Source organism: Athene noctua, chromosome 1, assembly GCF_965140245.1.
Source record: "Athene noctua chromosome 1, bAthNoc1.hap1.1, whole genome shotgun sequence".
Lineage (NCBI taxonomy): Eukaryota > Metazoa > Chordata > Aves > Strigiformes > Strigidae > Athene > Athene noctua.
This window is the reverse complement of record NC_134037.1, coordinates 261476073-261501788: the sequence shown is the minus strand read 5'-3', so window position 1 is coordinate 261501788 and position 25716 is coordinate 261476073. Positions and strand designations below refer to the sequence as shown.

General features: G+C 39.5%; 1 protein-coding gene across 2 annotated transcripts in view; it reads left to right on the top strand.

The window, feature by feature from the left end:
- Positions 1–2083: 2083 nt before the first annotated feature.
- The window catches only part of ACER3 (alkaline ceramidase 3), a 52002-nt gene continuing 28369 nt past the window's right edge, over positions 2084–25716 (top strand). The window contains exons 1-2 of one of the 2 annotated variants that reach the window (XM_074918594.1): positions 2084–2207; positions 22182–22292. In XM_074918594.1, the coding sequence (XP_074774695.1) occupies positions 2105–2207; positions 22182–22292 (214 nt within the window). In that variant the 5' untranslated portion in view covers positions 2084–2104. The remainder of the gene's footprint in view (positions 2208–22181; positions 22293–25716) is intronic. The other variant, XM_074918603.1, reaches the window with a different exon arrangement.

Here is a 25716-nt window from a genome sequence, read left to right as displayed (position 1 = left end):
TGGTTTTGTGGAAGATGAATTTACCTTTAATAAAACAGTTTTAGGGAAAAAAAAAAAAAAAAAAAAAGGGTATATTTTGATGGTTTGTGGCTGGCTCTTCAATACAATCCTTCTGAGTGCAATCACTGAAAGGTTTGCCAGAGTTCAAAAGCAGAGAACCAAACCACAGAATAAGTCAGAAATAAATGCATATTGTGATGGAGAATACTACAGAAATGTGCCAAATAAATAAAAATTCCCCAATGATTCAAATTAAGGGCTAGCTATACATTTCTGAATAACAACCCACACTGTTGTTGTTATCTACCCCAAACAATCTTTCATTCATTTATTTTTCCCAGTTTTAAAGCCAGCTTCATGTCTGACTTGTTTCTATTACGGTTACAAATATTCTCACGTCCAGCATGCCTGCGAAGAGAACGGAAACAAGCATCAATATTTTTAATAGTTTACTGAAAGCCAAATGTAATTGAATATTACACAGATTCCTTATTTTTTCATATTGTTCCCATTTTGTGCTCTTGGTGTGCAAATGGGACAGTTATTTCTTTATTTTCTGAGCTACTGCAATTTCAAACTTTAAATTACTTCTGTTAAGAACTTTCGATCTTAAAATGGTTAACCTTAACAAAGATAGATCAGAGCCCTACAAACTTCCTTACAATATAACCTGAAACTTCTTACTATATAACCTGAACCTTCAAAACTCCAAAAAGCTAAAGTGCCTCAAGCAGGCTAGAATCCTCCTCATTGTTTACAACCAGTTTTGTGCTTCTGCATCAGTCTGGTACTCTTCCAGACTTCAATCTTGAAAATACACATCTGGGAAGGATAATATGTATCTGAAAAAAAAACCAAAAAGACAGGTCTTCATAAAAAAATGCACAGTGAATTTGACAATGTTTTGAAAATCTAAGTATTTTATCATGGCCATCGCTTTGAAGGCTTTAAGTCATGATGAAAAACATTGAATACATCTCTACCTGATGCTGAAAGCCATTATATACAAGCTGAACTGCAGAAGGCAGGTTATTCTTCACGACAGATGTATACATCATGAAACATAAGCATTTACACTAGGAAAGGTCTGTGTTTAGATTGTAATTTTTTAGCTTACAGATGGGGAGGTGAGGAGAAACAAGACGGGGAAAAAGAAGTTTGTGCATTTATATACAGGTATAATTCATTCTGCTGCCCAGCAGGGTATAACCACTGTGCACAGCCCACAAGGTCTGCCCAAAGCTTCTCGTAAGTCTTTGGACCTTTTTTTTCCGAAATATAAAAACCACACGATATTTTTAGGCCTTTACTTGTGGATTTTATTCTTTTCCCATGTGTTTCAAGTCTTTCCCTTTTTAGACTCTACTTGCCTTTGGATACCAACTCTGCTTGAAAAGCACTTTGCATATTATGGGTGTAAGTATAGTACGCGTAGTAAGCACAGAGGAAACTAAATAAGGCATCAGATGAGAGAAAACCCCCGTGTAGTTGGCAGTGCTATAAAAAACTCCTTCCTCCTCCCAGCCCACGAGTACGAGAAATACTTGCCTCTTCATTTAAAAACGTGAAGCCAGTGCGCTGCTTCACTCGCGTTACAAACCCTCTCCTCAGCCTACAAGGAAAAACAGAGAGGGGAAACCACCTCAGTGCTCCCAAACCGACCTGGAGCAGCGTTATTTTACCCGAAAAGAAAAGCGGGTGAGAAGAGAGCGGCCGCAGCCAGGCCGTGACGGCGCCCGCTCTGCCTCCCCTCCGCAGGGGCATCGCGCCGGCCCTTTGTTCTCCCAGCCGGCCTCTCCCTGCGGATTTTCCCTAAATCCGCCGTTTTCACCTCAACGTTTTTCTCCCCTTCAAGTTTCCCCCCTCAGACGAGCGCGAAGCCGCCCGGTCCGGCCTTCCCGCGCCCGCAGGCCGCAGCCCGTCGCCATAGCAACCGGCGGCCTCCCCTCCTCCGGCCCCGCTCCCTCCGCGGCGGCTCCTCCCCGGGCCGGGCGGGCCCAGCGCCGCTCCCCGCCTGCTGCCACCGCGCTCCGCCGGGCTCGGCTCTTCCTTCTCCCTCCGCCTCCTTCCCCTTGCTCCGTTCTGGCGTGAAGCGGACGCCGCGATGGCTCCGGCCGCCGACCGGGAGGGTTACTGGGGCCCGCCGACCTCCACCTTGGAGTGGTGCGAGGAGAACTACGCCGTCTCCTACTACATCGCCGAGTTCTGTGAGTGGCCGCTCCGGCCCCGGGGGCCGCGTCCCAGCCGCCGCTTCAGTCACCCCCGCCGCAGCCCTCCGTGCCCTCACCCCACTGACTAGGCCCCACGGCAGGGAAATGCCCCCCTCCTCCATGGCCTCTCTTTCCTGAGGGGGGGGGGCAAATGGCGGCGTAAGGGGGCAACAGCCCCTCAGCCAGCCCCGGCGGGTGGAAATGGGTGTTTTTTCCTGTCCCCTTCCCGCCCAAATCCATGTCTTGAGGAGGGAGGGGGTGGTGTAGCCCCCTCTCTCCCTGTAGCCCAGCGTGTTGTTTGGTTCCTCGCCATCCCAAGTCTGTCCCTTCGGCCTGTGTCCGAAGTGATGGTTGAGCAAGAGGAGGGTGTCCGGGGCCCTCTGGAGGCATTGATGGGGTGTGGTGGGTCTCAGGGGGCTTGGGACTGGGGCAAGGGTTGGTTGTGTGACTGAAGAGTTTTCACTGAAACCGTGTTCGGGGTGCTGTGCTGTAAAGCTACATAGGTCTGCAGCTCTGCTCCCTGTCAAAGGAGATGGGGAACATCTGCCCAGCCACGGCCAGTCAATCCAAGTTCAGGGAAAGCAGGGAGGGAGAAGGTATCGTGCAGAAGAGACATCTTCATCCAGGAGACACAACTTTGCCCAACTAGTCTTTGGTGGGTCTTGACCATCATCATCTTGCTCTGTCGCAGGTGGTGGGAGTTAATTCTGGTTGAATGGTTGCTCTGTTGCAGCTGGGAGTTAGAATAGTTTGAAGGGTTACTCTGTTGCAGACGATGGGGGTTAGAGTAGTTTGAAGAGTTGCTCTGTTGCAGATGGTGGTCTTTTAGGATAGCTCAGAGAAATGGTAAGAGAGTAGGCTGTTGTTTTGACCCTTAGAACTCTGTTACTCAGAGGCAGTTGGGAATTTGGATATATTCAAGCGCATTTTAGGGAAAGAAGAAGGGACTTTGACTCTAGAGTCATCCAGCGGGTGCTGGAGAAAGGAGTATATTTGGGTAGCTGGTAAAGGATCAAGCCCTCTGTCACCAATGTTTTGCTGAAAAAATTAAGTATTTTTGTATCCTGGGCAGTGACTTTAAAAAGGGTGTAGTAGTTGTAGTTACATGCTGCCACATGACAGATGCCATGTCCTACAGAAAGCTTTCACACATAAGGTAGGCAGCTACTTTTGAAGTGTTAAGACCCTAGGAAAATATTACTGAAGTGAACAGGCTCACCTACCCTGAAGTGCTTGAAGTGAGCAATCTGAGGAGGCCTTTCGCATAGCTGGGATGCTTCAGCAGCGCTTTGGAAGAGCTTGGCATGCAGGAGGTGGAAGGTTCTGGGTGTCTATGCCAGGCTGTGACTCCTGGTTACAAACACTGACATGAGTGAAGGACCAAAATGAATAGTTGTGAAAGAGGTTTCAGAGTGTGGGAATGGGAAGGAGTACAGGGTCTGAATACCAGTAGCATCGGTGGCATAGAAACTCAGAGGAAAAAGGAAGTTGGTGTGTGGATTTATGGCTGAGAAGAGGCAGGCCGGCTGAAGAGGAAAGAAAATTACTCTTAAAATGAGACAAACTGAGAAGTTTTTAAATAGAATGAGACTTTTTCAGAGTATGTATTTTTGTGTTTTCCTCATGGTGAAAAGTAATTTCTGAGCTAATCGTCATAGGGAAGAGGAAGCTCTGTTACTTCACCAATGTAAAAATAAATTTGACTAGCATGTAAATTTTTGAAATAAACCCCGCATTGTTGGCCTTGTGAACTGATGCTTGTCATCCGCTTCTAGATTATGCAGGAGAAGGAAGATGAGGATGAGATTAATGGTGGGATGGAAAGGGGTGTGTGCTGAAGAAAAAGTTGCTAATTATAGAAGGTCTGGTCCCTCCTTCCAGTTTTGGTGTTTGGAACCACAGTTTGTTTGTCAGTTGCGCTGAAAAGAAAAGTGTATAAGGGCTGTGCTGTAAATTAAAGCATTTACATGGTCCAGCATTAAAGAGCAAAACAGTAAATAAGACCACTTTAGGGTTAGTTTAACAGTAGATAATTTCAGTAGAGATTTCAAGATGGTTTAGATTTTTTTTAGCAATAATTCTGTAACTGCACTTCGAGAGTCAGAGGAATTTATTTTTTTTTAAATGATATGAACCCACTGCATTTAAATCTTAGCCAGCAAAAGTTGCTTGGCAGTGTGTCTTTCATAAAACACAACTAAGGGGTCTTTCCCAACTTTCTCTGAAATACTTAATGTGAAGCAAATTACTTTGGAAGGTCAGAGAGATGGTACCCTGAAATCTAGTTGCTTTAGCAGAAGAGCTGAGGGTATATTCGGGGTCTGTGTGGCCCAGTGGTCTTCTGGCAGTTGCTGTGCCTTTATGGCCTCCTTACTCTATCAAAAATTCAAATTCAGAGAGCAAATGGACCAGAAAGTACAAAAAATTTTTTTTATCTCTCTGAGTTCTCTTTGTAGTCATTTTTGATGTTGCTTGATTCTGTTTTTAAAACTCATGCGCAGCCTTTATTACTTTTTTACCTTACAAGAACAGTGAAAATCAGTTTCTGATGTCTCACTGTCTTGGTACCGTGCAGTTAAGCTGATGATATTTTAAAAATTTCCATTAAATATTTGTTATAAATCATTTATAAGAAACTATTGAAGGCCTGAAGCTTGAAGGATACTGCAGGTCCAAATCAAATATTATGTTTTCTTGAGGTTGTGGGCTGAAAAGCCAACCTGAAAGCTTGTTGTGCAAATTACATCTTTTTGCCATTTAGCAATTTGTTTTTAATATGCTAATTTTAGTACAAATTGCAGCATTGTGTTCCAGAAGCCTACATGCAGTTCTTTGCCATTCACTCCTTAAAGAACTGGTGTAAATGATGGCAGCTAATCAGTTGTAGTATGTATTATGTATGTATTCAGAGAAGTGAAGGTGAGGTAAGGTGTTTCTGTAGCGCTTCATATTTGCATACTCTTGATGTACCCCAAACACAATGACCTGTATTCAAAGATTCATTTTTTTAATAATGAAAAATGCTTTTTCTTGCCTTTCTGAGTCTGTACCTAGTCAGTTTTCCTCCCTTGTGGAGGTGGATGACTAACTGCTCTACATCCTTCTGTAGAATATTAAACCAATTGAAATGGAAAACCAGTTGAAAAGAATTATTTTTCCAGCTTAACTATGTCAAGCCTTAAAATGACTCTTACATCCCTCTCTGATCAAATCTATTGTATGGTGTAGTAATTCCTTCTTCAGGGTTTCTCAGGAGTTTTAGACTGACTCCTGTGTGCTAGAGAGCAAGTAGTAGAGATGCTTTTTTTTTTTTTTTTTAACTAATCTTTCCCAGCTCCCAGTGCTTGTGTGCTGAATTACCCAAGCCTTTGTACACCAACTTAAGCAAATTAATAATCAAAAAGGAAAAAAACAGCATTCTCCCATCCAAGCAAACAAAACGAGGTCAAATGTAAGTGCTGTTCTTTAGCACTAAGTGCTTAAATTTTACAGTTTACTCCTTATTTTAGCAGGGTTGATGTTTCAGGCCAGTTTAGCCCACGTAGTGTTTAGTTTTGGGGGTCTGTTTTGATGTGAATGTCTTTATGACAAATGCCTTGCCCTTCTTGCATTCCCAGTCATCCCTGTGTGAAGGGTTTGTCTTGTGGAATATGAGGAGTGAATATAACTAATCTGCATAGATCTCCTTCGTTGAAAATATGGAGAGTAGTATCAATTTAAACAAACGTTTTAAATTCAAAGGAATCCTGTGTGGTACTCAAAGGCTTATAATTCTCAGTCAGGAGGACTATGGGGGCCAATTTGTTGTTATTATCCACTCAGTGCCATGTTTGAGTTTGGATCAAACTGAAGTGATGTTTCCAGGTACGTGAAATATTGCCTTGAGCTATCATTGTCCATGAGTAATATGCATCAGCTACCACATGACTGCTTTTGAGATAGTATATCCTCATGTTGGCGTTTTCCACAGCAAGCATCTGGAATATAGCTTTGGACTTCTCAAGGAACTGGTGAAATCGTTTCTTTCTTGGCTTCTGGTCCTGTCTCAGTACATTCTGCTACCTTCAGATAAGAAAAGATGATTATATTTTATTATCAGAGCTAAATCCATTGCTTTTTGTTTTCATTAGAGAACTGGTAAACAAATGTTTTTAACTTCTTTCCTTATGGGACCCTTATTTAGAAAATGAACTACCTGATCATGAGAATCTGCCCATGTTTCTAGCCACTTCTGCTGCTCTTTAAATCTTTCCTATTTTTGCTTCAGATGAGATTAGAGATTGAGATGACTGTTACCTGTGTTGTTAGATGTGAGACATCTCATTAACATGTAGACTGCCATCCGAGCATTCTCTGCGTTGTGAACAGTGACACAAAAATACTGTTGGGTTTTTTTTTTTAAGCTGTGCTTAAAGAAGACAGCTGTCAAAGATGCACAGATCTCTGCTTTGCATTGGGATCATTACTTCAGAATTTAACAACTTGAAAAATAATTTCCTTAAAGTTAGAATAATGTCATTAATATTGACTTTCGACTGCCACATAATATACTGTCACCTGTTCCTCTTGGGCGTCCTCCTGTATTTTGCCTCTTTTGCCAGAGGCTTTGGAAAGCAGCCAGAGACTGTTGGGCTAGGCACTACCCTTGTGAGTTTATTATAAAATAAAGCCAACTCTGTCTGGCTTCAAGAACTCTGTTCTTTCAATAATAAAGTGGCAGGTGAAAGAAAAATCATCAGGATTAAACTGGGTGTGATCAGCCCAACTGCCTGGCTGCAGCTGAATCATTTAAAGACATCGTGACACAGATCAGTTCTCAAGTGTGATTTAAGAGAAGACGATGTCACAGCCTCACAGACTTTAAGACTGAAAGGGATTTGAGTGTGTAACTTTAATGACCTAGTTGCAGGAAGCCACATCACGAGTTTCCTCTTTAAATTTATCAGGCTCCTTGAGGGAGCTCCCTCAATTTAGGGGGGCAATACCACAAAAAGGCAAAGGGAATATTAAACTAATTGATGGTGGCTATAAAGTCAAGTGGAGTGTACAGAACAGTGCTCAGTTGTGGGATGCTTTTTAAGAAAACACTTCTAGCTCCCTTTCTGGGCTGCAAACGAAAAGAAGTTGAAAGAGGGGTTCCTTCCTTCAAAGAGTAATATAGTGGAGGAAAACTCATAAGCCAGATGGATGGTCTCTGCTCTTATGCTTTCTTATTTCTTTAATGATTGTGAGTGATTTTGAGTCAGTGGCAAATACTGTTGCATTAATTTATTTCCCTTCCCAGGTTGTAAATATATATAAAGCCTGAAGTGAATCTTGTGGCACTGTTTTAATGCCTTTTGCCACAATTAATAACCTATATATTATTAATTCTTCCTTTTTTTTTTTCTTTTGTTTGTCTCTCTGCCACTTTCAAATCCATGGTGCTACCTTTCACCTCATCTTAGCTTAATTTTCCATTTTCTCAAGAGCTTTCATTGAAAGAGAGGCTCAAAGATTTTTGGAAACTCTACATTTATCCAACCAACAGTTCTCATTTATCACTCACTTTATGGATATGCTTAAAATTTGATAGATGCTGTGGTAATGGACCACATGTGTGTTTATCTACTAATACTTGTGCAGTTAACTGACAATAAAATTCTTAAATATGGTTTAACAAAGCAATTTATTACTCTATAATTACTGCTTCATATTCAGTACTTGTTTGGCTGGCAGTTGGACATCTGCCACTCCAAATGGTAACAGAGCAGTGGCATTTGTACAATTTAGTTTTGCTTATGTGCACACTAGGACAGACAGGTTTATGAACTGCATGGATATGAATTTGCAGGATACATACTTGTAGCTAGAAATAGGAAGATTAATGTAAAATAAATGATGGTAAATAAACACTGCTGACTTTTAAATGCCTTTAAATGAGCCTTTAGTCACAGATAAAAAAGCTGTTGTCATAATTGAAAGACAAAAATGTCTTTAGTTGGGGGTTTGTGTCTCTTTGTCGACGCGTGTAACTGCTATTTGTGTAATGCATTTTCCATATTTGCTGGAGCCTTTCGCAGATCAGTGGGGAAGATGTTTTTTAAACAAAAGAAAGATTTAATAATCACTGCAAAAATGTTCAGAGGAACTCTGGGAGTTGTCTCCAGTCCCAACAGCTCAGCAGTATATGATCGTTTTATCTTGCAACATGCAAGTGCTAACACAGTTGACTCTTTCTCTGACTATCTCAAAAGCTTGAAGAGGAACACAGAAATGTTCATGGATCTTAAAAGGTTAAGAAAATGCACAGAGTTCCTTTATTTCAAAATATGTATCAAAAAATGAAATTTATAATGCTAGAAGGGATCCCACTCACGAGTGGTTATTAGGGAGAAGATGTCTACCTTTGATTGCTTTGAGTTTTCTAGACATGGGATTCTTTACACAAGCCTCATTAATTACAGCCATTTTTCAGTCATTAGCAGAGAAGCTGAGCTGCTGCATGAATTAAAGGTTCTTGGTTATTCTGTGGTTGTGGAAGTACTACAAAGAAGGAAGGAGGGTGTCAGGAGGAGAGAAGCTTCTAGAGAATGTTACAACTCAAAAAAAACCCAGAGCAGCACTGCTTTACTGTCGATCTCTTACTATTAATTGATCTGAATATTCCCAGTAGGCAAACTCTGGGTAGACTCTCAGTGATTTTGCTGGGCACTGTTTACATTTAAGGTTTTAGGTACAGATCCTTTTGTGCACTTGAAAATACAGCTGTAAAATACTTGAGGTTTTTGTGCTAACTCAAAAACCTGAAGTGTCTGACCAGGATATGTTTTTCCTATCTGTTTTTACAAATTAATTTCCTTGAAGAAATATGCTGCGTATGCACTGTGATCAGTGACTGAAAAACGGACATTTTCTGAGCAATCAGTGCAGTCAGGATATGCAGGGTCATTATTTCCCTTACAGTAAGGTCCAGTGACCTCTGGCAGAATACCTACTTGAGTACAACTGGGGTTCGGGAGGCAGAAGTAGCCCTCTCTGTCAATCCCAGCAGGGCAATGCACCCTTTGTGCCCTCCCTCCCCAGCCTCACAAGGTTCCTCTCCAGTTCTTTGCCTTTCCAGCAACTGGTGACTCAACCTGCCCTCCACGTTGCACAGCTTTCCTGAGGGAAATTCCAAACTTTATTTCAAAATTGAGATTAGTGTCCAGCAACATAGCTGTTTCCCAGCTGTGTCCTGGGGCTTTTATTTTATTTGGTTTTGCATTATTCCTTGGTTTCTTTGGACTTGCTTTCCGAATCCAGTGTCCTTGGAGTAACCCTGCAATGATGTGTTGCAGAGTGTGTGTCTCTTAAAGGATCTCCAGCTAGCTTTGTGAGCAAGAGAGTATTTTCTCTTGCAGCCTAGTCCAGCCATTGTTGTCCTGATTCTCCTCTCAAACAGAGGAGCTGGAGAAGGGGACAGGAGTGTGGGCTGGTTCAGCTGGAGAAGGTTCAGGATGTTAGTTTGAGACTTGACTTTTAGCTTTGAGGAGAAGGCAAGGCTTGGTGGTCTTTAGGCAGGAAAGCAGACAAGCCAAATTAGAAAAAGACGTGGTGTTGGGGGTGAGCTGAACATCTGCCTCTACCTAACAGCATGAGGTGAGTGAAGCCAGGCCAGTGTACATAACTCATACTGGCTGTGTCTCTCCCTCAGTTTCTTCCTTCACGTCTGCTTTTCTGTGAGTCATGGGTATATGGCACAGGACACCAGAGTATGTTTTGTATGAATTCCAACTAGTAGGATTTCAACTTTATAGTCATAAAACATGACCCTGGAAGCTCTCTGATTTATACAGTGTTTTAATGAGCTCATTATTTGCAGCGGAAGCTCAAGATGCTACTACCCCGTAGGCTGGATTTTTAGTAATTGCTAATTCCAGTTGGATAAGGATTTTCATTTGGACAAGATCCATCATCTAGGAATCAGATGCAGTATTAGATCAGAGAAGTCCGATAGAGCTGTGTAGCATAGTTGACCATTAAAAATAGTCTGGACACTGACAATCTTGGGACAGAGTATTTCTGTCATTTGTTCATCAGGTTTTCTTCATCTTCCCCGGTCAGCACCATTTGTTCAGGCAGAGACCTGCCTTCCAACTGGAAAGCAGCTACTGTGATTGATTCTAATGGGTGTTTTTACCTTACAGTGAGGAAACTCAAGGATACCTGAAAAATTACTTACATATCTTTGAGAAATATGGTCTGCAGATCTGGCTTTCTCTGAAATCAAATGGGTCACCAATAACAGAGAGCTAAAATGACCCAGAGAAACGGTTTTATTGTCACAGAGTGGAACTGCACATTTCTTCTAGGTACAATGGGTGTATTTTTCCTCTACAAGTACTCACAGTTTGCTGTGTAAGAAAGGGTATGTTTGTGTAATTCTCATTATAGACTTGATTGCTCTTGGAGGGAGTTTCCAGTGCTGTCCTCCTGCCAGAGACTGCCAGGTCTAGCACTGGGCCCAGATGGCAGCAGGGGTTGAGCTGCAGGGGTATTTCTACAGAGATTCCCTTTGTTCCCCCCACAGGATACAGATTTTTTTTTTTAGGTTTTAAGTCTTGTAGACTTAATGAAAAAAAAAAAAAAAAAAAACATAAACTAAGAGGTGCTCCAGGTGATATTTTGCTCATGAATGAAAACTGATGCCTTTACATTTTTGTCTTCCTTCAGGTTTTTCTTATTTTTTCAAGTCCTATTCACAATTGTGGCAATGACCCATATAAGCAGAGAGAACTAACTGTATGCAACATGCTGATCAGTGCATGAGTAAACAGCCTGGAAAACTGAAGAAGCAAAACATTTTTCTTTCTGGTACTAAATTGAAAAAATAAATTCAGAAAGAAGATGAGCAATGCACTTAGCGCCCTGTATCTGCAGGTCTAGCTTCTGCAAATGGGTACAGGTTAATGCCATCTCCATGAAGCTCCAGCTAGCAGCAGCAGTGTGGAAGTTCATGGCTTTCTTTACAAGTAACAGAGTGAAAACCAGTTGAGTGTTGCCAGTTTGTATGGCTCGAGCCTATTTTGAGCTGGTGAGTGCAGCCTCTAATAAGAATCAGCTCAATTGAATTGTGTAGATGCCTTGGGAAGCAGCAGAGAAGTGTAACGTGGTAGTGAAATCATACAGCAGATGTTGTTTTCGTTCACTTAAACAAACTGCTATGGCTTTGTGATCTGTGATATCACAGTTGCTTTTCACTTGGAGGTTTGGGGTTTGCTGGCTGCTAAATCTTTTGAGGCCCAAGTTTTATCTTCCTGTGAGGCCCTTCAGAATATAGTCTTCAGCACAGTACTCAAATGTTAAAACTCTTGAGTCCATCACAATTTCATTTTTCTTGTCCTTCTTTCTCTGTTCTGTAGGCTGCAGAGAATGATTTTAAAGACATTTCCTTTCCTTAAACACATTCCCTTCCAAGCTCTTAAGATATTCCCTCCCCCCCCCGCCTGCCTTTAAACTCTTCCATGCTGATTTCAATATGGTTTTTATATTAACTTTTTTTTTCTGCTTTATGGTACTTTTTCCACACTTGTCTCAAATTTGTCCTCTGAAAGTTTCCTCTGCCAATCTTTGGGCTACCATTTGTGCTGGGGACTTGGTTGATTTTGTGTACGGTTTTCAACTGTTTCATATCATTATTCAGTAAAACTAACTTCTGCCTGAATGCTTGCCACCCACCTTATTAACTTTTACTGTGTAGATACTATATTAAGTTACATATATAACAAAAAAAACAGTGTTTAAAGCTCGAACCTTCAATGTCTTGTATATCTCTTCCTGTATTTGGTTTAGATTGTGAGATACATAAGATCTGGACTTTGATCTTACTGTCTTTGTGGAGAAGAAGCTTCATTTTCCCTCTAGATAAAAAGCTTTTGCCAAGGTTTGTGGGTGGATCAGCAACTACCATTTTTTTTAATTTTCCTTTTTCAAGCAAGAACAGTATCTTGAAATGACAGTTGGATAGTGACTAAAGAATAGAGTTGGAGTTAGAAATTTTTGACCAGGAGTGACAAACTTTGAGTCTTGGGTTAGTGAATTAATTGGGCACTACTGAAAGCTTTTGATGGAGGTTGTCATATTAACTGGAAAAAGTTATGAAGACTTTAGAGAAAAGAAGTGCCTACATAAAAGAGATAAAGTTGGGCATTTAGGAGTGAAGATGAAGAGTCTGAGTCACTTCTGAGATCAGGTGCCTTTCTTTTATGACGTGTTCCAGGTAGCCTTAGGATTTTTCCTGTAAAGCAGTCCTCCAAAAAAAGATAGTTACAGATGGGATTTTCTATTAGTACTGCTGATAAGGGAAGGAATGTCACCAATCAGTGTTTGAATGGTTGCCGTGTATCTGAATCAGATTGTGGCTGCTGACTAGTTTCATTAGTCCCATATTTTCTGTTTTACATTTGTCACATAACATCTCACTTTTAATTTCCTGCCATCCGAGTAGGACAAAATGCAAAAGAATGTCATGAGTCATTAGTAGGAGAGACTTCAATCGTGCTGGACACCCAGGGGAAATCCACACTGATAGCAAGAAAGGGAGGAAAACAAGAGGATTTGAATTTTGAAGAAAGGCTACTCAAACTAATGCTACAAATATCTGGAAAAGAGCACCAGTGTGCATTATTCTCTGCCAGCTGCCATCCAGTGAGCATGCTAGGTTCTCCTAATGCTCAGCTCTCCTATCTCACGGCACAGTGCCTGGAAGGACTCTACCAGAGCTCTGAGGTAATACCCACAGCTTACTGTGCCACAAGTTGATATCTTTATTTGTGGTGAGGACTGGCAGATGCTGTGCTGGGTATACCCTGGTAACTCAAAACTGGCAGCTGCCAAAAGCTGTGCTTTCTGCTTGGGACAGACCCTTAAGCTTCGAGGAGTTGGCCAGGGTGCTGACACGAATATAGAAGAAGAAAGGTTGGAAGGAGTTAAGTATGATGAAAATTAAATGGATGATCACTCTGACGTTGTATTGGTGGTCACTGCTTAGTTTTAGCAGTAGCTGACAAGTAAGCTTCCTCATCTTAGTTGTTTCCTTCCAGTCTGACATCATCAACCTGTTTTAAAATAACATTTTAAATATGTTTTATTTTGTTTTCCAGTAAAGGCAATAATAGAAGCAAATCTGCCCTTCAGCAACAAGCTTATTGCATGTAATATTCTAACTTTACATCATCTCAGCCTAATCTCTTTAGACTTTGATTGCATTTTCCAGCTGTAAGCACTTGCTTTTAGTGAGCTTTCTAGATTGGTATTTCAAATGATCTGCCTATGTCAACTGTTTTCACTTGAAATTTACTTGCAAAATCCTTCCAGGTGTACTGCAAAGTAATAAGTCTGCTTGCTATCATCTTAGGTGCACATTTATCAAAGAACTGATGCTTTCTTTTCCATGAGGCTTCCGAAACTCTTGAAAAGCGTCGTTAAAATATGACAGGATGGTGTATCAGCTAATTGTAAAGCAAGTTTTTTCCTTGTAGTCCAGTTAATTGTCAATATCTTGGATTAGGAACACATTTCTGTAAAGGAGCTGTGTATTGTCATATTTGTCCACGCTGTTTCCTACAATCACAAGAAATGGCCAAGGATAGATTCTAACACTTTTGTTACATCCTTAAATACTGTTATTTTTTGTGTAATGGTCCCTTCAAAACCCCCCAACCATTTATTAATGCTTCAGAATGCCCTGCACTTGTGATAGGCAGAGTTAAAACCATGGTAAGAAAATTAGCAAAACTGGCTGCAAAAGTGAAGAACATGTCTGTTTGATTTAGCTGTTGATGTAGCTACCTTTATTCTGGCCTGTCACTTCAGAATATTTTTCCTTGCAATTGCTTTCATAATTAACTGCATAGTTGGTCCTCCACATTTTGTAATCTGCCCTATTAACCCTCTTCTGAGGAACAGCATCTCATGCAGATATCAGACTTCACTCATGAAAGACTTCAAGACAGATCCCTCTAGAAAAAAAAAAAAAAAATCAGTCATCCTTCCTCAAAAAAACCCATCAATCCAAGTTCTGGGTCTTTAGACATTTTTTCTTAATTTTTGTTAGCCTTTAAGAATTCCAGGAGGAGGAGTACAACTCCATTAAGCTAACCTTAAGTACTGGTAACAGAAACATTGCTTCTGGAAGGTACTGAGTTCTTATTCTGATGTACTTTGAAGCTTTATATATGAGATGTGTTTGGTGAAGTTGTTCATTTTTATTGTGTCAGGTAAGGATGGTCTAGTGTCTAGAGGAAGTTTGGTGTTTGAAAGTCCTGGCTTCAGTTTTATGCAGGTTTTTTTGTGGCTCAGGCACAATCTTCTAGCCTGTACTCCTCTTGCAGGGTTGTTGAGGATAAGTACACAGAAGACTGGGGTTGCTCAGACACTGCAGTAATGGAGACTAAATAGGTAACAAGGTTCTAGATTTGAGGGGGATGAGCAAAAACTTCTTAGTCCAGCAATGGATGTTTCACCATCTAAGTTTAAGTCTGCATTATGAATGCAGTTGTTGGATTTCTGGGATCACAAGGCTATCAGTTTTTTGTGAAGAAACATGTGGATCTTTAAAATTTGGACTTGTGTAGTAATAGCTTTCTCTCATTTATTTTTAGTATTATATACTTAAGAAGTAAGGTCAGCCTTAGTACAATCCCCTGTTAGGTTCTAATTTTCTAGTGTCTTTACTACACAGTAGCAAAGCACTTTGCAGAGAGAGGTGAGGGTAAAGAAAGGATAGCTTAATTGTAACCTAGGGCAATTCAGAAGCAGTTTAATAAGTGCTTTTTCTAAGACGTGCATACCAAAGAGAGGCTTGTGCATTAGAAAATACACCCACACTTTACAGGTTTGAACTGAGCTTTCTTGTGTGTGCACTTTGTTAGTCAGGAGTGTCAAGCGCTTTATTCTAATTACCTTTTGATTGTTTTGAAGAACACAAATGTAACGTGAAATACTGTAATCAGAGTAAAAACATCTACAAAAATATTGGCTGAACTAGTATGATGAATGCCAAGGGAATGAATTGTGCAGCTGGAATATAAAGCTTGTAGGGCCATAAATCGGAACGTATGACTTGACATAGCATGTTGGAACCACTCATAAATGAGCACCGGGAATAAAAATAAAATTGTGTCGTTAATAATTAATTTATTTTTTTCTAAAATTACCTCATTATCCCTCCCCAATCCAGTAAATCACTGAAATGGTTTACCTTTTTAGAATGGTACCAGCGTACATTTCCATATCCTGGAAAAACGAAGGCCTGGCAAGGGAGAAGCAGCCTATAAGATATAAAAGCACTGCCCAGCACGCTGACTTTAAACACTAAAACCTCCCAGTTGGCCACCAGCTCTGCAGCAGCAATGCTGCCTTTAGTTTTTTTGGCCTTATCCCAGCACTTTGCCTTACTGGGAGCTGCGCTCTGTTGCGGCCGGGGCTGAGACGCGTGTGGCTGAAGCCCAGTGTGCTCACACTAGTGGTATGCATCAGTGTTGGTGCTAGCACTGAGGGGGAGGCTCTCTTCCTGCCTCCTTTGCTTCCTTTCTTTGCCCATGGTGGATTTTTTTTTTTTTTTTTTCATCTATCTGGCAGCGTGTTGTCTGTTCTTTGAAACTGGTCCACGATTTGTGGCTTCTTTTGGGAGATGTTGCTGCTGCCAAATAAACTGGACTTCTAGATGTTCTACCTAAACTTCCCTTTTCCTTCTTTCAGTCTGTTACTGCTGATCAGAACACTCTTCTTTAGTAATACAAATATTATTTTTCAGTCCTTCCCCCATTTGGGGGGGGCGGGGGGGAAATCCCATGGATTGCATGTTGGATTGCTAAGATTTAGATAGCTGTTTGGTTTTGTTGTTTGTTTGTTGTTATTTTTTAAATTTAAGATCTTTCTTTTCCTTTTTAGTACTCCTTGTTGCTATATCTGACCCCTCTCTCTCATTTGTCCCTTAGTTTTTCTCATAATAGTATGCCAGCATCTATACAGAGCTAGATTAATGCAGCATTCTTTTGTAATGTATTCACTTTATCACATTTTTCTACGGTGTTTTATCTACCTTTTTAATTTTATCATTGCTATGGTCTATATGAACTTGCTCTTTAGATTTCTGATTTTATTTTAAATACCTAGGGAGATCTAATAGTCCCTCTAATAACCCATTAGCTTGAAGTGTTATTTATCTGTACCCATTTTTATAGTTCTTCAGGAAGCTTTCATATGTAGCTTATACAGTTCAGTAATTGCTTCACTATTTGTTTCCTTTGGTACCTTTCCCATATTTTTTTTTTTTTTTAATTAGAAATGTGGTGACTGATACCAATTGTAGCTGAATTGCTGAAGTTGCAACTTCAGTTAATGTCCAGGTAAACAAAATCAAGGCTTGCTTGGTATCTAGAAAGGAGAATTACAGGAGGTAAGAAATGGATCTTGTTGCTTAAAAATAAACACTTTCAACACCGCCTGCCACCATTTTTTATTTTTAAAGTTAGTGTTGGTCCTGTGCTCCAGCCTGGAGAAACACTGTGTTGTGTTTTACTGAGTAACAGGAAGTTTATATTGATCCTTCATGCACATTAGCTCGTAAGGAGTTTAGTAATTACATATTGGCAAAATTCCCATCGGGATGACTCTGTTTTCTCCCCTTGAGGTTCTTCTGAAATATCAAACGGAGACAGGAGTTTTCATTTCCTGACATTCTGAAGTGCAGTTATTGTAGACTTTGAAGTGGAAGATATAAAAAATGGCTGGTGGAAGTGAAAATCTAATTGCTATACTGCCCTCCTGGTGATAAGCTGTAAGCGAAAACAGCACAAGATTGAAGTTAGTGGCCAAACCAGCTGATTCTGTGTAGTTGGGTCTTCTGAACAATCATGAAATGCCTGTATTTTGAAACGTCAGCGATCCAAACCTCCTCTGGGTTCCAGCTTAGTTATTATCAACTGATAATATATAGCATATGCTATATGGAAGCTTGCTGGATTTTTTTCATATTAATTCCTCTGTTGATACTTACAATGCTGTGATAGGTGAGCTATGAAGTACTTGTATCTTAGCAAGGACTCTTGTATTAGGTTTGAATAATTTTCTTATAAGGAAGTACTTTAATCCTTCTTCAGTCTTTAAGCTGTTAGGCCATGTACTACTCCAGTTCAAATCTAATTTCCAAACACGTTTTTGTCTTTCATTGTTTCACCTTATCTGGTGCTGCTGGGCTACAGGACTACTCTTTTTATGTCTTTTTTCTTTTTTTTTTCCTGTTATTCTCTATGTACGTTCATCTTTCATATCTAGAAGATCCTTCCTAGAGATCCTTCCAAGAGAAAAATCTTTCTTTAAAAGAGAGGGTACCTAATGGTAGCTGGCAATGCTTTCAAATGTGCCTGACTTGTGTTGCTTCACAATTTCTTTACATTTGGTAAACCCTCTAATAACGAACAACTAGCAGCGAACAACTATGTACTTGGGGAAATGAAAACTTCATGAAAGTAAGGCCCTTCAAATTTGTGTACTCTGTAACTGTACCAAGCTGTCTGTATAACAGCATGCAGTATATTGTGCCCATGTTTGCCATATTTCCTCTTTGAGTTTTTGTCTTTGAGGTGGTCAGTCATTGTACAGATATTTGTGCGTTTATGATAAGACGCATATTTTTTTAGGACTTGAAGATGACTGAATGTACATGCATCGTAAAAAAAGACTTGTTGGTTTTGCTGTTGTAGAACAGGGTGCAGATGTGGTTTAACACTCATACAGCTGTCCTTCCTGTAGACAGAGGCCTGTTGAAATGATGTTTTGCATAAATTTGATTTTGTTCTGGTACCCATATGGCATTCTCTCAATGAATAAAACAGTATTTTGAAACAATGGTTTGCATTTAAACAGGCTTAAAGACTTCTATGAAAATTTGTAAGGTCAGTCACGCAGTCTACATTTATCATGATCAGACATTAATTTAACTTTATCTAGTATCTTTTTAATCTTTGTGGACATAGTCTGTTTTACTACTGTGGTAGGCCACCACATCGTGTAATCTGGTTCTTGAGTTTACTGAGCTTCACCCTGAAAGCAGGTGGGTTCATCGTGCTGCCCATTCCTGTTGGGAAGCATTTGTAAATATCTCCTCTTCAGTAGGAAGCTTTCCTGTTAATTCTAGCCCACCTTTATTAAGGGTCAGTATTATCCTTTAGTTCACATCGCTCCCTTTCGTTCTTGGCATTTACCCATGGTATATTTACAGAGCGCAGTTTTATTCCATCCAGCTGTTGTTCTGTTAGGCTAAGTGAGCTAAGCAGTTTTCGTCCCTTCTGATGTTGTAAGCTCCTGTTCATCACACTCATCTGAGTGATGCTTCTCTGCACCTGATGAGCTTTCTCTTCTCTTGTATCAATAACTAGAGAACAGTGTATTCTACTGTTGGCTTGCATGAAGACATTACTGTTTTTCCTGCCTCTGCTGGAAATAAATTTAGGTAATTTGGTGCCTACAATGGTGGCTTATGGTCAGTCACTCATCTTCCTCTTCAACTGGATTAATCCTACATTTAGAATAAGGATTCATATTCACATTGAAAGGCATGTTCTTGACCATCATATTTAATCCCATTCCTGTCATTTCAGTCCGTGAGTTCATTCATTTATTCTTCTGATAATCTAGTTGCCTTTCTGTTGACAGACCTTCTGATGATAAAGTGCTGAGAAAGCAGTCTTTGGTCAGTAAGGAAAAATGAGATCATTCTGTGGACCAGTATTCAAGGAATCCAGTATTCAAATATAAGAATAGTGCACAGAGTTAAATCCAGGTCCATCCATGTGCATTCCTCTAATTTCTGATATGCTGTATTTCTTACAGGCGTAACCAGTAATCTCTTCTTTAATTATTTTGCATACTTTCTACCTCATGCCTTAGTTGCAAATTCTCCAGTCTCTGGTTTGTCCCAAGGAGATCTGCTGCATTTTTTTTTCTTTTTTTCAAAAAAAGAAGAAAATCTGGTGAAAAAGGAAAATATTAGGTTTCCTGACAGTTCAACAAAAAAGGAAGTGAAACAAGTTTAGAAGGAAATACATAGTGAAGTTGAAAATAGGAAAAAAGTTCATTAACTTTAGAGTTATGGGTCTGTAGTTGTGTCACCTTTTCCTTCTTTCTTGGTATTGTTTGCTAATCTCTGTGCATATCCCACTGCTGTTTTTTGATGGAATTAGTAAAAATCCCTTTTAATGAATTTATAAGATGTTCTGTGTGAGGATAATCCTGTGAAGACTGGCTAGACTTTTATGAAATACACACTCCTAGGGACCTTGGGTTTGAAAGAGGCCTTGTAGTTTTTGTTCTTGAAAGAAGTAATTTTTCTAGCAGAACACCAGAGGACTTCATTGTTTCCCCACCCCCATTTCCCTTTTTAAAAAAATCTGCACAACTTTCAATAAATATGTTTTGCAAATAGGCTTGCTTAATTCATGCCATAAATGTTCTGAATAATATGGGCCAAAAAGTGCAGAAAAGGAGTGGCAGGAATTTACAGCTAGATTAGGTCTACGGTATTTCCTCTCTCAGCAAGATGGTCCTAGATTAAACACTCGTAAATTTTCCATAATTTAACATAATTATAGCTTTACAGGAAGCGTTGAAACCTTCTCTTTCCTACAGAAGAATCTGTTTTCTACATTCTTACATCCATCTGAAGTCTCTTATCCTACTGCAACTCTCTTCCGAAGTCACGTGCCTTCCCAGTTGCGGATAAACATCATGGGTTTTCTTTTGTTCAGCATTTTCATATTTGGATTTTTGCCAGATTTTTGACAGTTTCATAACGACATGACCTTGAACAGCGATATTTATATAATGGCTAATAACTTTCTTGAAACTGGGCATCATTAAGAACTGCTTTAGAAAGCAACAGATTCACTATCCAGACTACATGGCCTTTACTATACTTTTTGAGGCTGGATGACATCTTTGCATGATTTGTGGGAGGACGTGGTCAGTGTACCACACAATACCGAGTTTTAGTGGATTTCTTCCAAACCTGGTCTCCAATGAATCACTGCCCGTTGCAATGCTGAGGGAATGCGGTAAAAGGTTAATGATTCCCCAAAGAATTTAAGCATGAAAAAGGCCTTTTATATCGGTATAAACTTGTATGTCTCCGCAGAGCTGTTTTGATTTCAGCTGAGCTTCTTTTACATGGAGGAACTTACTGCAGAGCTGACTAGAGGAGTAAGATCTCTGGCACATCTCTGGTTTGCTTGTTATAACTCGGTGAAATTTATGGTTGTGCAGATGATGTTAAATCAATAAGTGATTTAAAGAAAGTCTCAAAAGAGATGCAGTTTTTATCTGGTTGAGAAGAATGTCTGAAACTGAGGTTGGAATCTACTTTGTGAGAATTTAGAAGAGCTAACTTCTTAAAGATAACTAGGAACACTTCTGCTTCATGTGTTCTGAAATAACCTTTCTTCCATTAGGGTTTGAATTTTCTGTAAACCTATAAAGTATGGATTTCTGTTCCCAGAGGTGCTGTCATACTTTGGGGTTGTATGATCATAGTTTGGTAGTTTTGACTTTTCTTTGGGATGGATCCTGAGAAGTAAAACTCCTGAAAAATTGTCTGAATCACTCCCCTAATTCAAGCATGTCCTGCTCACTCTTGTTCATTGTTTTAGAAAGTGAAACTCTTCTGAGATTTTCTGCTGAATAAAAAAGCCAGAACTAGAATGATTCTGGCCTCTCCATAGCCTCATACATTGTATTTTTCATTGAGATATTTGGAAATTGGAGTTTCAATTTTATATATATTTAACTAACTGATGGTGTGTGAAAGTGTGTGGTTTAATTTATGTAAGCAACATTCTGCCTTTTTTTTAATAGATTTGCTCTTTTTCCCAAATTGCATGTCATTTTATTCCCATTACATAATCTTTATGCTCAAAATTGTGATTTGTGGTTAGGCTGAAAAGCTGAATCTGCATCCCTTCTGCTGAGAAATGTACCATTTCCTTATGGTACTTTCCCTTTAAACTTCTCAATATTTCATTGTACTTTTGCATAGGCCAGGGCAGTTTGACAAAAACCATCTAAATCAGACTGGGAGAGTAGTCTTAATGAAAAAAAAAAAAAAAAGGTTCCTCCATGTTCTCCAGTGCTGGAAGAGTTGTCATGGCCCCTGGTATCAGAGCTGGGCTCTTGGCTTGTTCTTACTTTCTCCAATCTCTGCAACATGTGTCATTTCTTTGAGTTGCATCCCAGCTTCAGCAGGAGGGATGGAGAGCAGTGATGTCTTGCTGAATTTCAGGCTCTTGATAAGCTTTGACAGTTGCCTCTCATGCCAATCAGTAGTGGCTTCTGACTTTTTGCTATTCCTTATCGTGCCCTCTTACAGTCTTTGGTTTTATGCTGTGATCTGTGATGTAGCATCCCATCCGGCTTGGTCTGTGTGTGTGCGGTGAGTAGCACACTAGTAGCAAAGGTCGAACTGGTTTCATTTGGGAACGAGTCACCTCAAAGTATCTGAAGGGAGTGTGGAGGAGAAAGTTCCAAGAATAGGTTTAAGAAAAGAAAAAACAAACATTAAAATATCAGGCTTGAACTATTTGGGGCTTGTATCTGCTTAAGGAATCATGTTTTAATTCATGAGCTGTGCGGTCAAGGTAACCCTGGTTTTCTGCCTACTGCCAAGAAAGTAACCACCATCTAAGTCAAACCTTTTAGTTAAATTAGTATTATATTACTATCCACATATGTGAAAAAGTCAGAAGAGTTAAAATGTTCTTAGACTTCAAGTAGTTAACTGTGTTGTACCAACATTTAGCTTTGTATTATGTGTAAAAGCAGAAGACAACTTCCAGAAGGGTGTAGCTTTCAGGATGAAAACTATTGAACCTGTCTTTAATGCATGAATGGAGCTTTATTTATTTAAAGTGCATAGTACCCAATCCTAAATCTCTGCTTTTTGTTTCTGTCCCACAGGGAACACAGTGAGTAACCTGATTTTCATTCTACCTCCAATCTATGGTGCGATTCAGACCTATAAAGATGGCCTTGAAAAACGGTATTTAGCTGCATATTTTTGTCTTGCAGGTATGTGTAAAACTTAATTTGCTCTTTCATTATAAAGAGAGGTCAGATGTGCAATGAATATCCAAATATTTATAAACTAAGTACTTAAATCCAAATACTATGTGTGTGAAACATAAACCCCAATTTGTTATACTTGTTAATATTTACAAAAAAATGGTATTTGTTGGAGGGACATGAAGTTAGAATTCACTGAATAACTTTATGAGATTTTAATGTGATCTTTTTCTGACTTTAAGTCCCGCTCAGTGCATCTTAGCTTACTGTGTGCTTTTGTGATGATTTACAGAAGATGTCTTAATTGTCCTACTTTCAAACAGTTTCACACTATATTAATATTTTTGTGACAAGAAATGTCCAAGATCTTGAAGGAACTGGAAAAGCATTCTTTCATGAGTTTGAATTTGTTTTCAGTTTGTCTTTGGCATATATCACCCCACAACCTAACTGCCATTGTATCTGGACGTTCTGCAAGGGTGGAAGAACAATGGGATATTTGTACATAGGTGAACTGAAGGGTGGTCTTTTTTTTTTCTGAAACAGCAAAATCCAAAAAGAACCAACTTCCTTTAAAACTTGAATTATGCAACTAGAAGTCGTGTTCCTTATGAGAAAAGATGATGCTTGAGGATGGTTCAGTTTTGGCAGTTGGGTCTTGAAGTAGATTTTGCAGAATTTGTGTTTCACAAGATTTCTGTTTGCTACAGCTCCTCTCTCTTTGGAGGCTATCTATCCCAGTCTTCTCAGGGTGTGAGATTGTTTTATTGTAGATATTACTTTTAAGATTGGCAAACTTAAGTATTTGGACAACCATTGTTGAAAACCACATGTCCATATGCTAAAGGTATTCTTGAATCCAATTAAACTGTAATATACATTAAGAACAACTTTGTGGTTTTTCAGTTATGTCAGCTTTGCTGGTATGTGTGAAAGATAAGCAGCAACAAGGTACAGCTTTGGATGTTGTCTGAACACTTCCCAAATAGCCATTTGTAGGCTTTTTGTGGTTTTAAGTTTCATTTTTGTCTCAGTTTGGCAGCAGGAATTCCTGAAGGTCAGGGTTCCCTTTTAAAAAAGGAAAGAAACAATATGTTAGCGTTTGCTGAAGTTGACTCTTTGCATGTTCTTGGATCAAAATATCCTATGCTGCCATTCTTTTCTAAACTAAAAAAAAGGTAAAACTCGGTGTTTGAGACTTAGTATTGACCATAACTTGTGGTTACCTTTGTCAGTGACACTTCATGATGGACAAAGCATGCCACTATCTGACCAGAATGTTAGGCTGTCACACCAAGACTGCCCTGAGTGGGAATTTCTCGTATACTGTTTAATGTCTAATCAAAAAAACCCCAAAACTGTCTTTGATCACAATAAATACCACGGACTTCAGTTTGAGACTGTGCTTGATATTCGTGAAGGGGAGTTGAGCCTGGGTGTTTGTGGGCAGTGCTGGAGGGCGGTCCTGAGTTCCAGCTGGGCTCTGCTCATCTGTGACTGGGATGCCTTTGACTCCTGTCTGAAGTGATAAATGCTTGCATGGCTTGATTTTTATCTCATATGTTGGAACCTAACATTAAAGGTCACTCCCAAAAACCTTTCTCTTCTGTTTTGCTTCTGCTTCAGTATTCATAACGCTGGACTGTTTTATTGAAAGATGTGAAGGAGTATAGAAGGCTTTATAGTTTCTCAGTGAAAAACAGGAACAGGGTGGTTTGGAATCACAAGTGCCTTAACATTTATTCTACTACAGAATAAATGCAGCAAATTAGAAGATAAACAAAGTTTTAAATATAGTTGAAACGTGCCAGGAACATTGGCATTCTTTCTGTGCATGTGACTGCATGAGAAGCATAATGGAGATAGAGTAAGTGGACTGAAATTTCTTTTTGGAAGAAAGTAGCAGAGAGAATTCTTTCCCTTACAGTAATTTTATTTATTGACAGATTTCACTCTACTTACTTAATTTGTAACAAACAAGTACAGATTTCATCTGTAAAGGGATAGCAAATTTAACAGAAACTTCTGGTTTCACTTCGGGCACCATACTTCATTAAATACCATATAGCAGAGCTTCTAACTACCTGGTCGTATCTAAGGTTTGTTTTGATAAGGTAGAAATTATTTACCAATTCTGCTATGAAGATGGTGGAAGGGAGAGCATTTTAGTTATGTTTTAACAACTTTGAATCATTACTGAGATTTTACAAGATGTTAAAAAGACAGCTGTCAAAGTAGACATTAAAATTAAATCTCTTAGCATTTGAGAACATAGGCAGTGTTGTTTCTAGATGGTTTTTGGTCCAAATCAGCTGTTTCTTTTGGGTGCTTCCAGACATTTAGGTGATTGTCAGTTCCTTTGTGTTTTACCATGCCATGTTCAGTGCTTCACTTTATACCCCACAATTTCTTTTGCTGACATTTATTTCCGCTCTGAACCAAATGCGTTTTGAACTAGGGAAGCACTGTTCATTTCACATACATGCTAAGATCCAAAGTTGGCGGGACAAGAAGGGGGATTTCTAAATAACTGTTCAAATAAATTTCTTGTTCATTCTGGTGCCGAGACTGCACTTTTCAGCAAGTTCTTTGAGATACAGCACACTGTTCTCAGCCCTTATTTCTGCTGCCTTTCAGCTCAAAGGGCACGTTGTCAATGAACTCACTAGGAACCGGATACAATTTTTAAGCTTTAGAGAACTATTTAATCAACCTATAAATTATGATGAATAATCTTAAGCAATTACTTAACATGTTGCATCTCATGAATTAGATGGAACAAATCGTCAGACTCTCGCTATCTCAAAGAATAAGCAGATGTTTTTGGATGGCTCCTATGATGCTGTGGTATTGTAGCAGGTTCTGCCATATGTCATTTCCTCACTCATCCTGGGAAATTTATTCCCAATGATTCATATTCTAGATGGGTCTTGATTTTTAAAAAAATTAAAAAAAAAAAAAGAGAGTGTAAATCTTTTGGACCCAAGAAGATGAGAAAAAGCACTCAATGGGGTTATATACTTTATTAGATGCTTTACTTGAAATTTGGAAGGATTATTCAGTTTTTTATTTCTCTGGACTGTTTAACAGGGCTCAGTCATTCAAGCTGTGCCAAATCAGAGAAAGAAAAGGGTGCAAAGAGTTCTAAGTTAGACGTAGCCATGGGACTTCATAAACAACTTACTAAACTTCATTTCCAGTAAAACTCTGTATCTATGAAAACAGTTGTTAGAAGCCCTTCAGTCAAAGTTAATTCCCTTATTCTTACCTAACAGCCATAGAGGAGGTGCTTAGGCCATGTCGACGTTAGTAAATCAAATATGCGCAGGAACATTCCTGAGTGCTGAAGCCAAGTAGCGTGGAACAGCCCGTGTCTGTTCGTCTTAGCCTCCAAAACAAGGTGACCACATAGATATTCACTGCTGGGCAC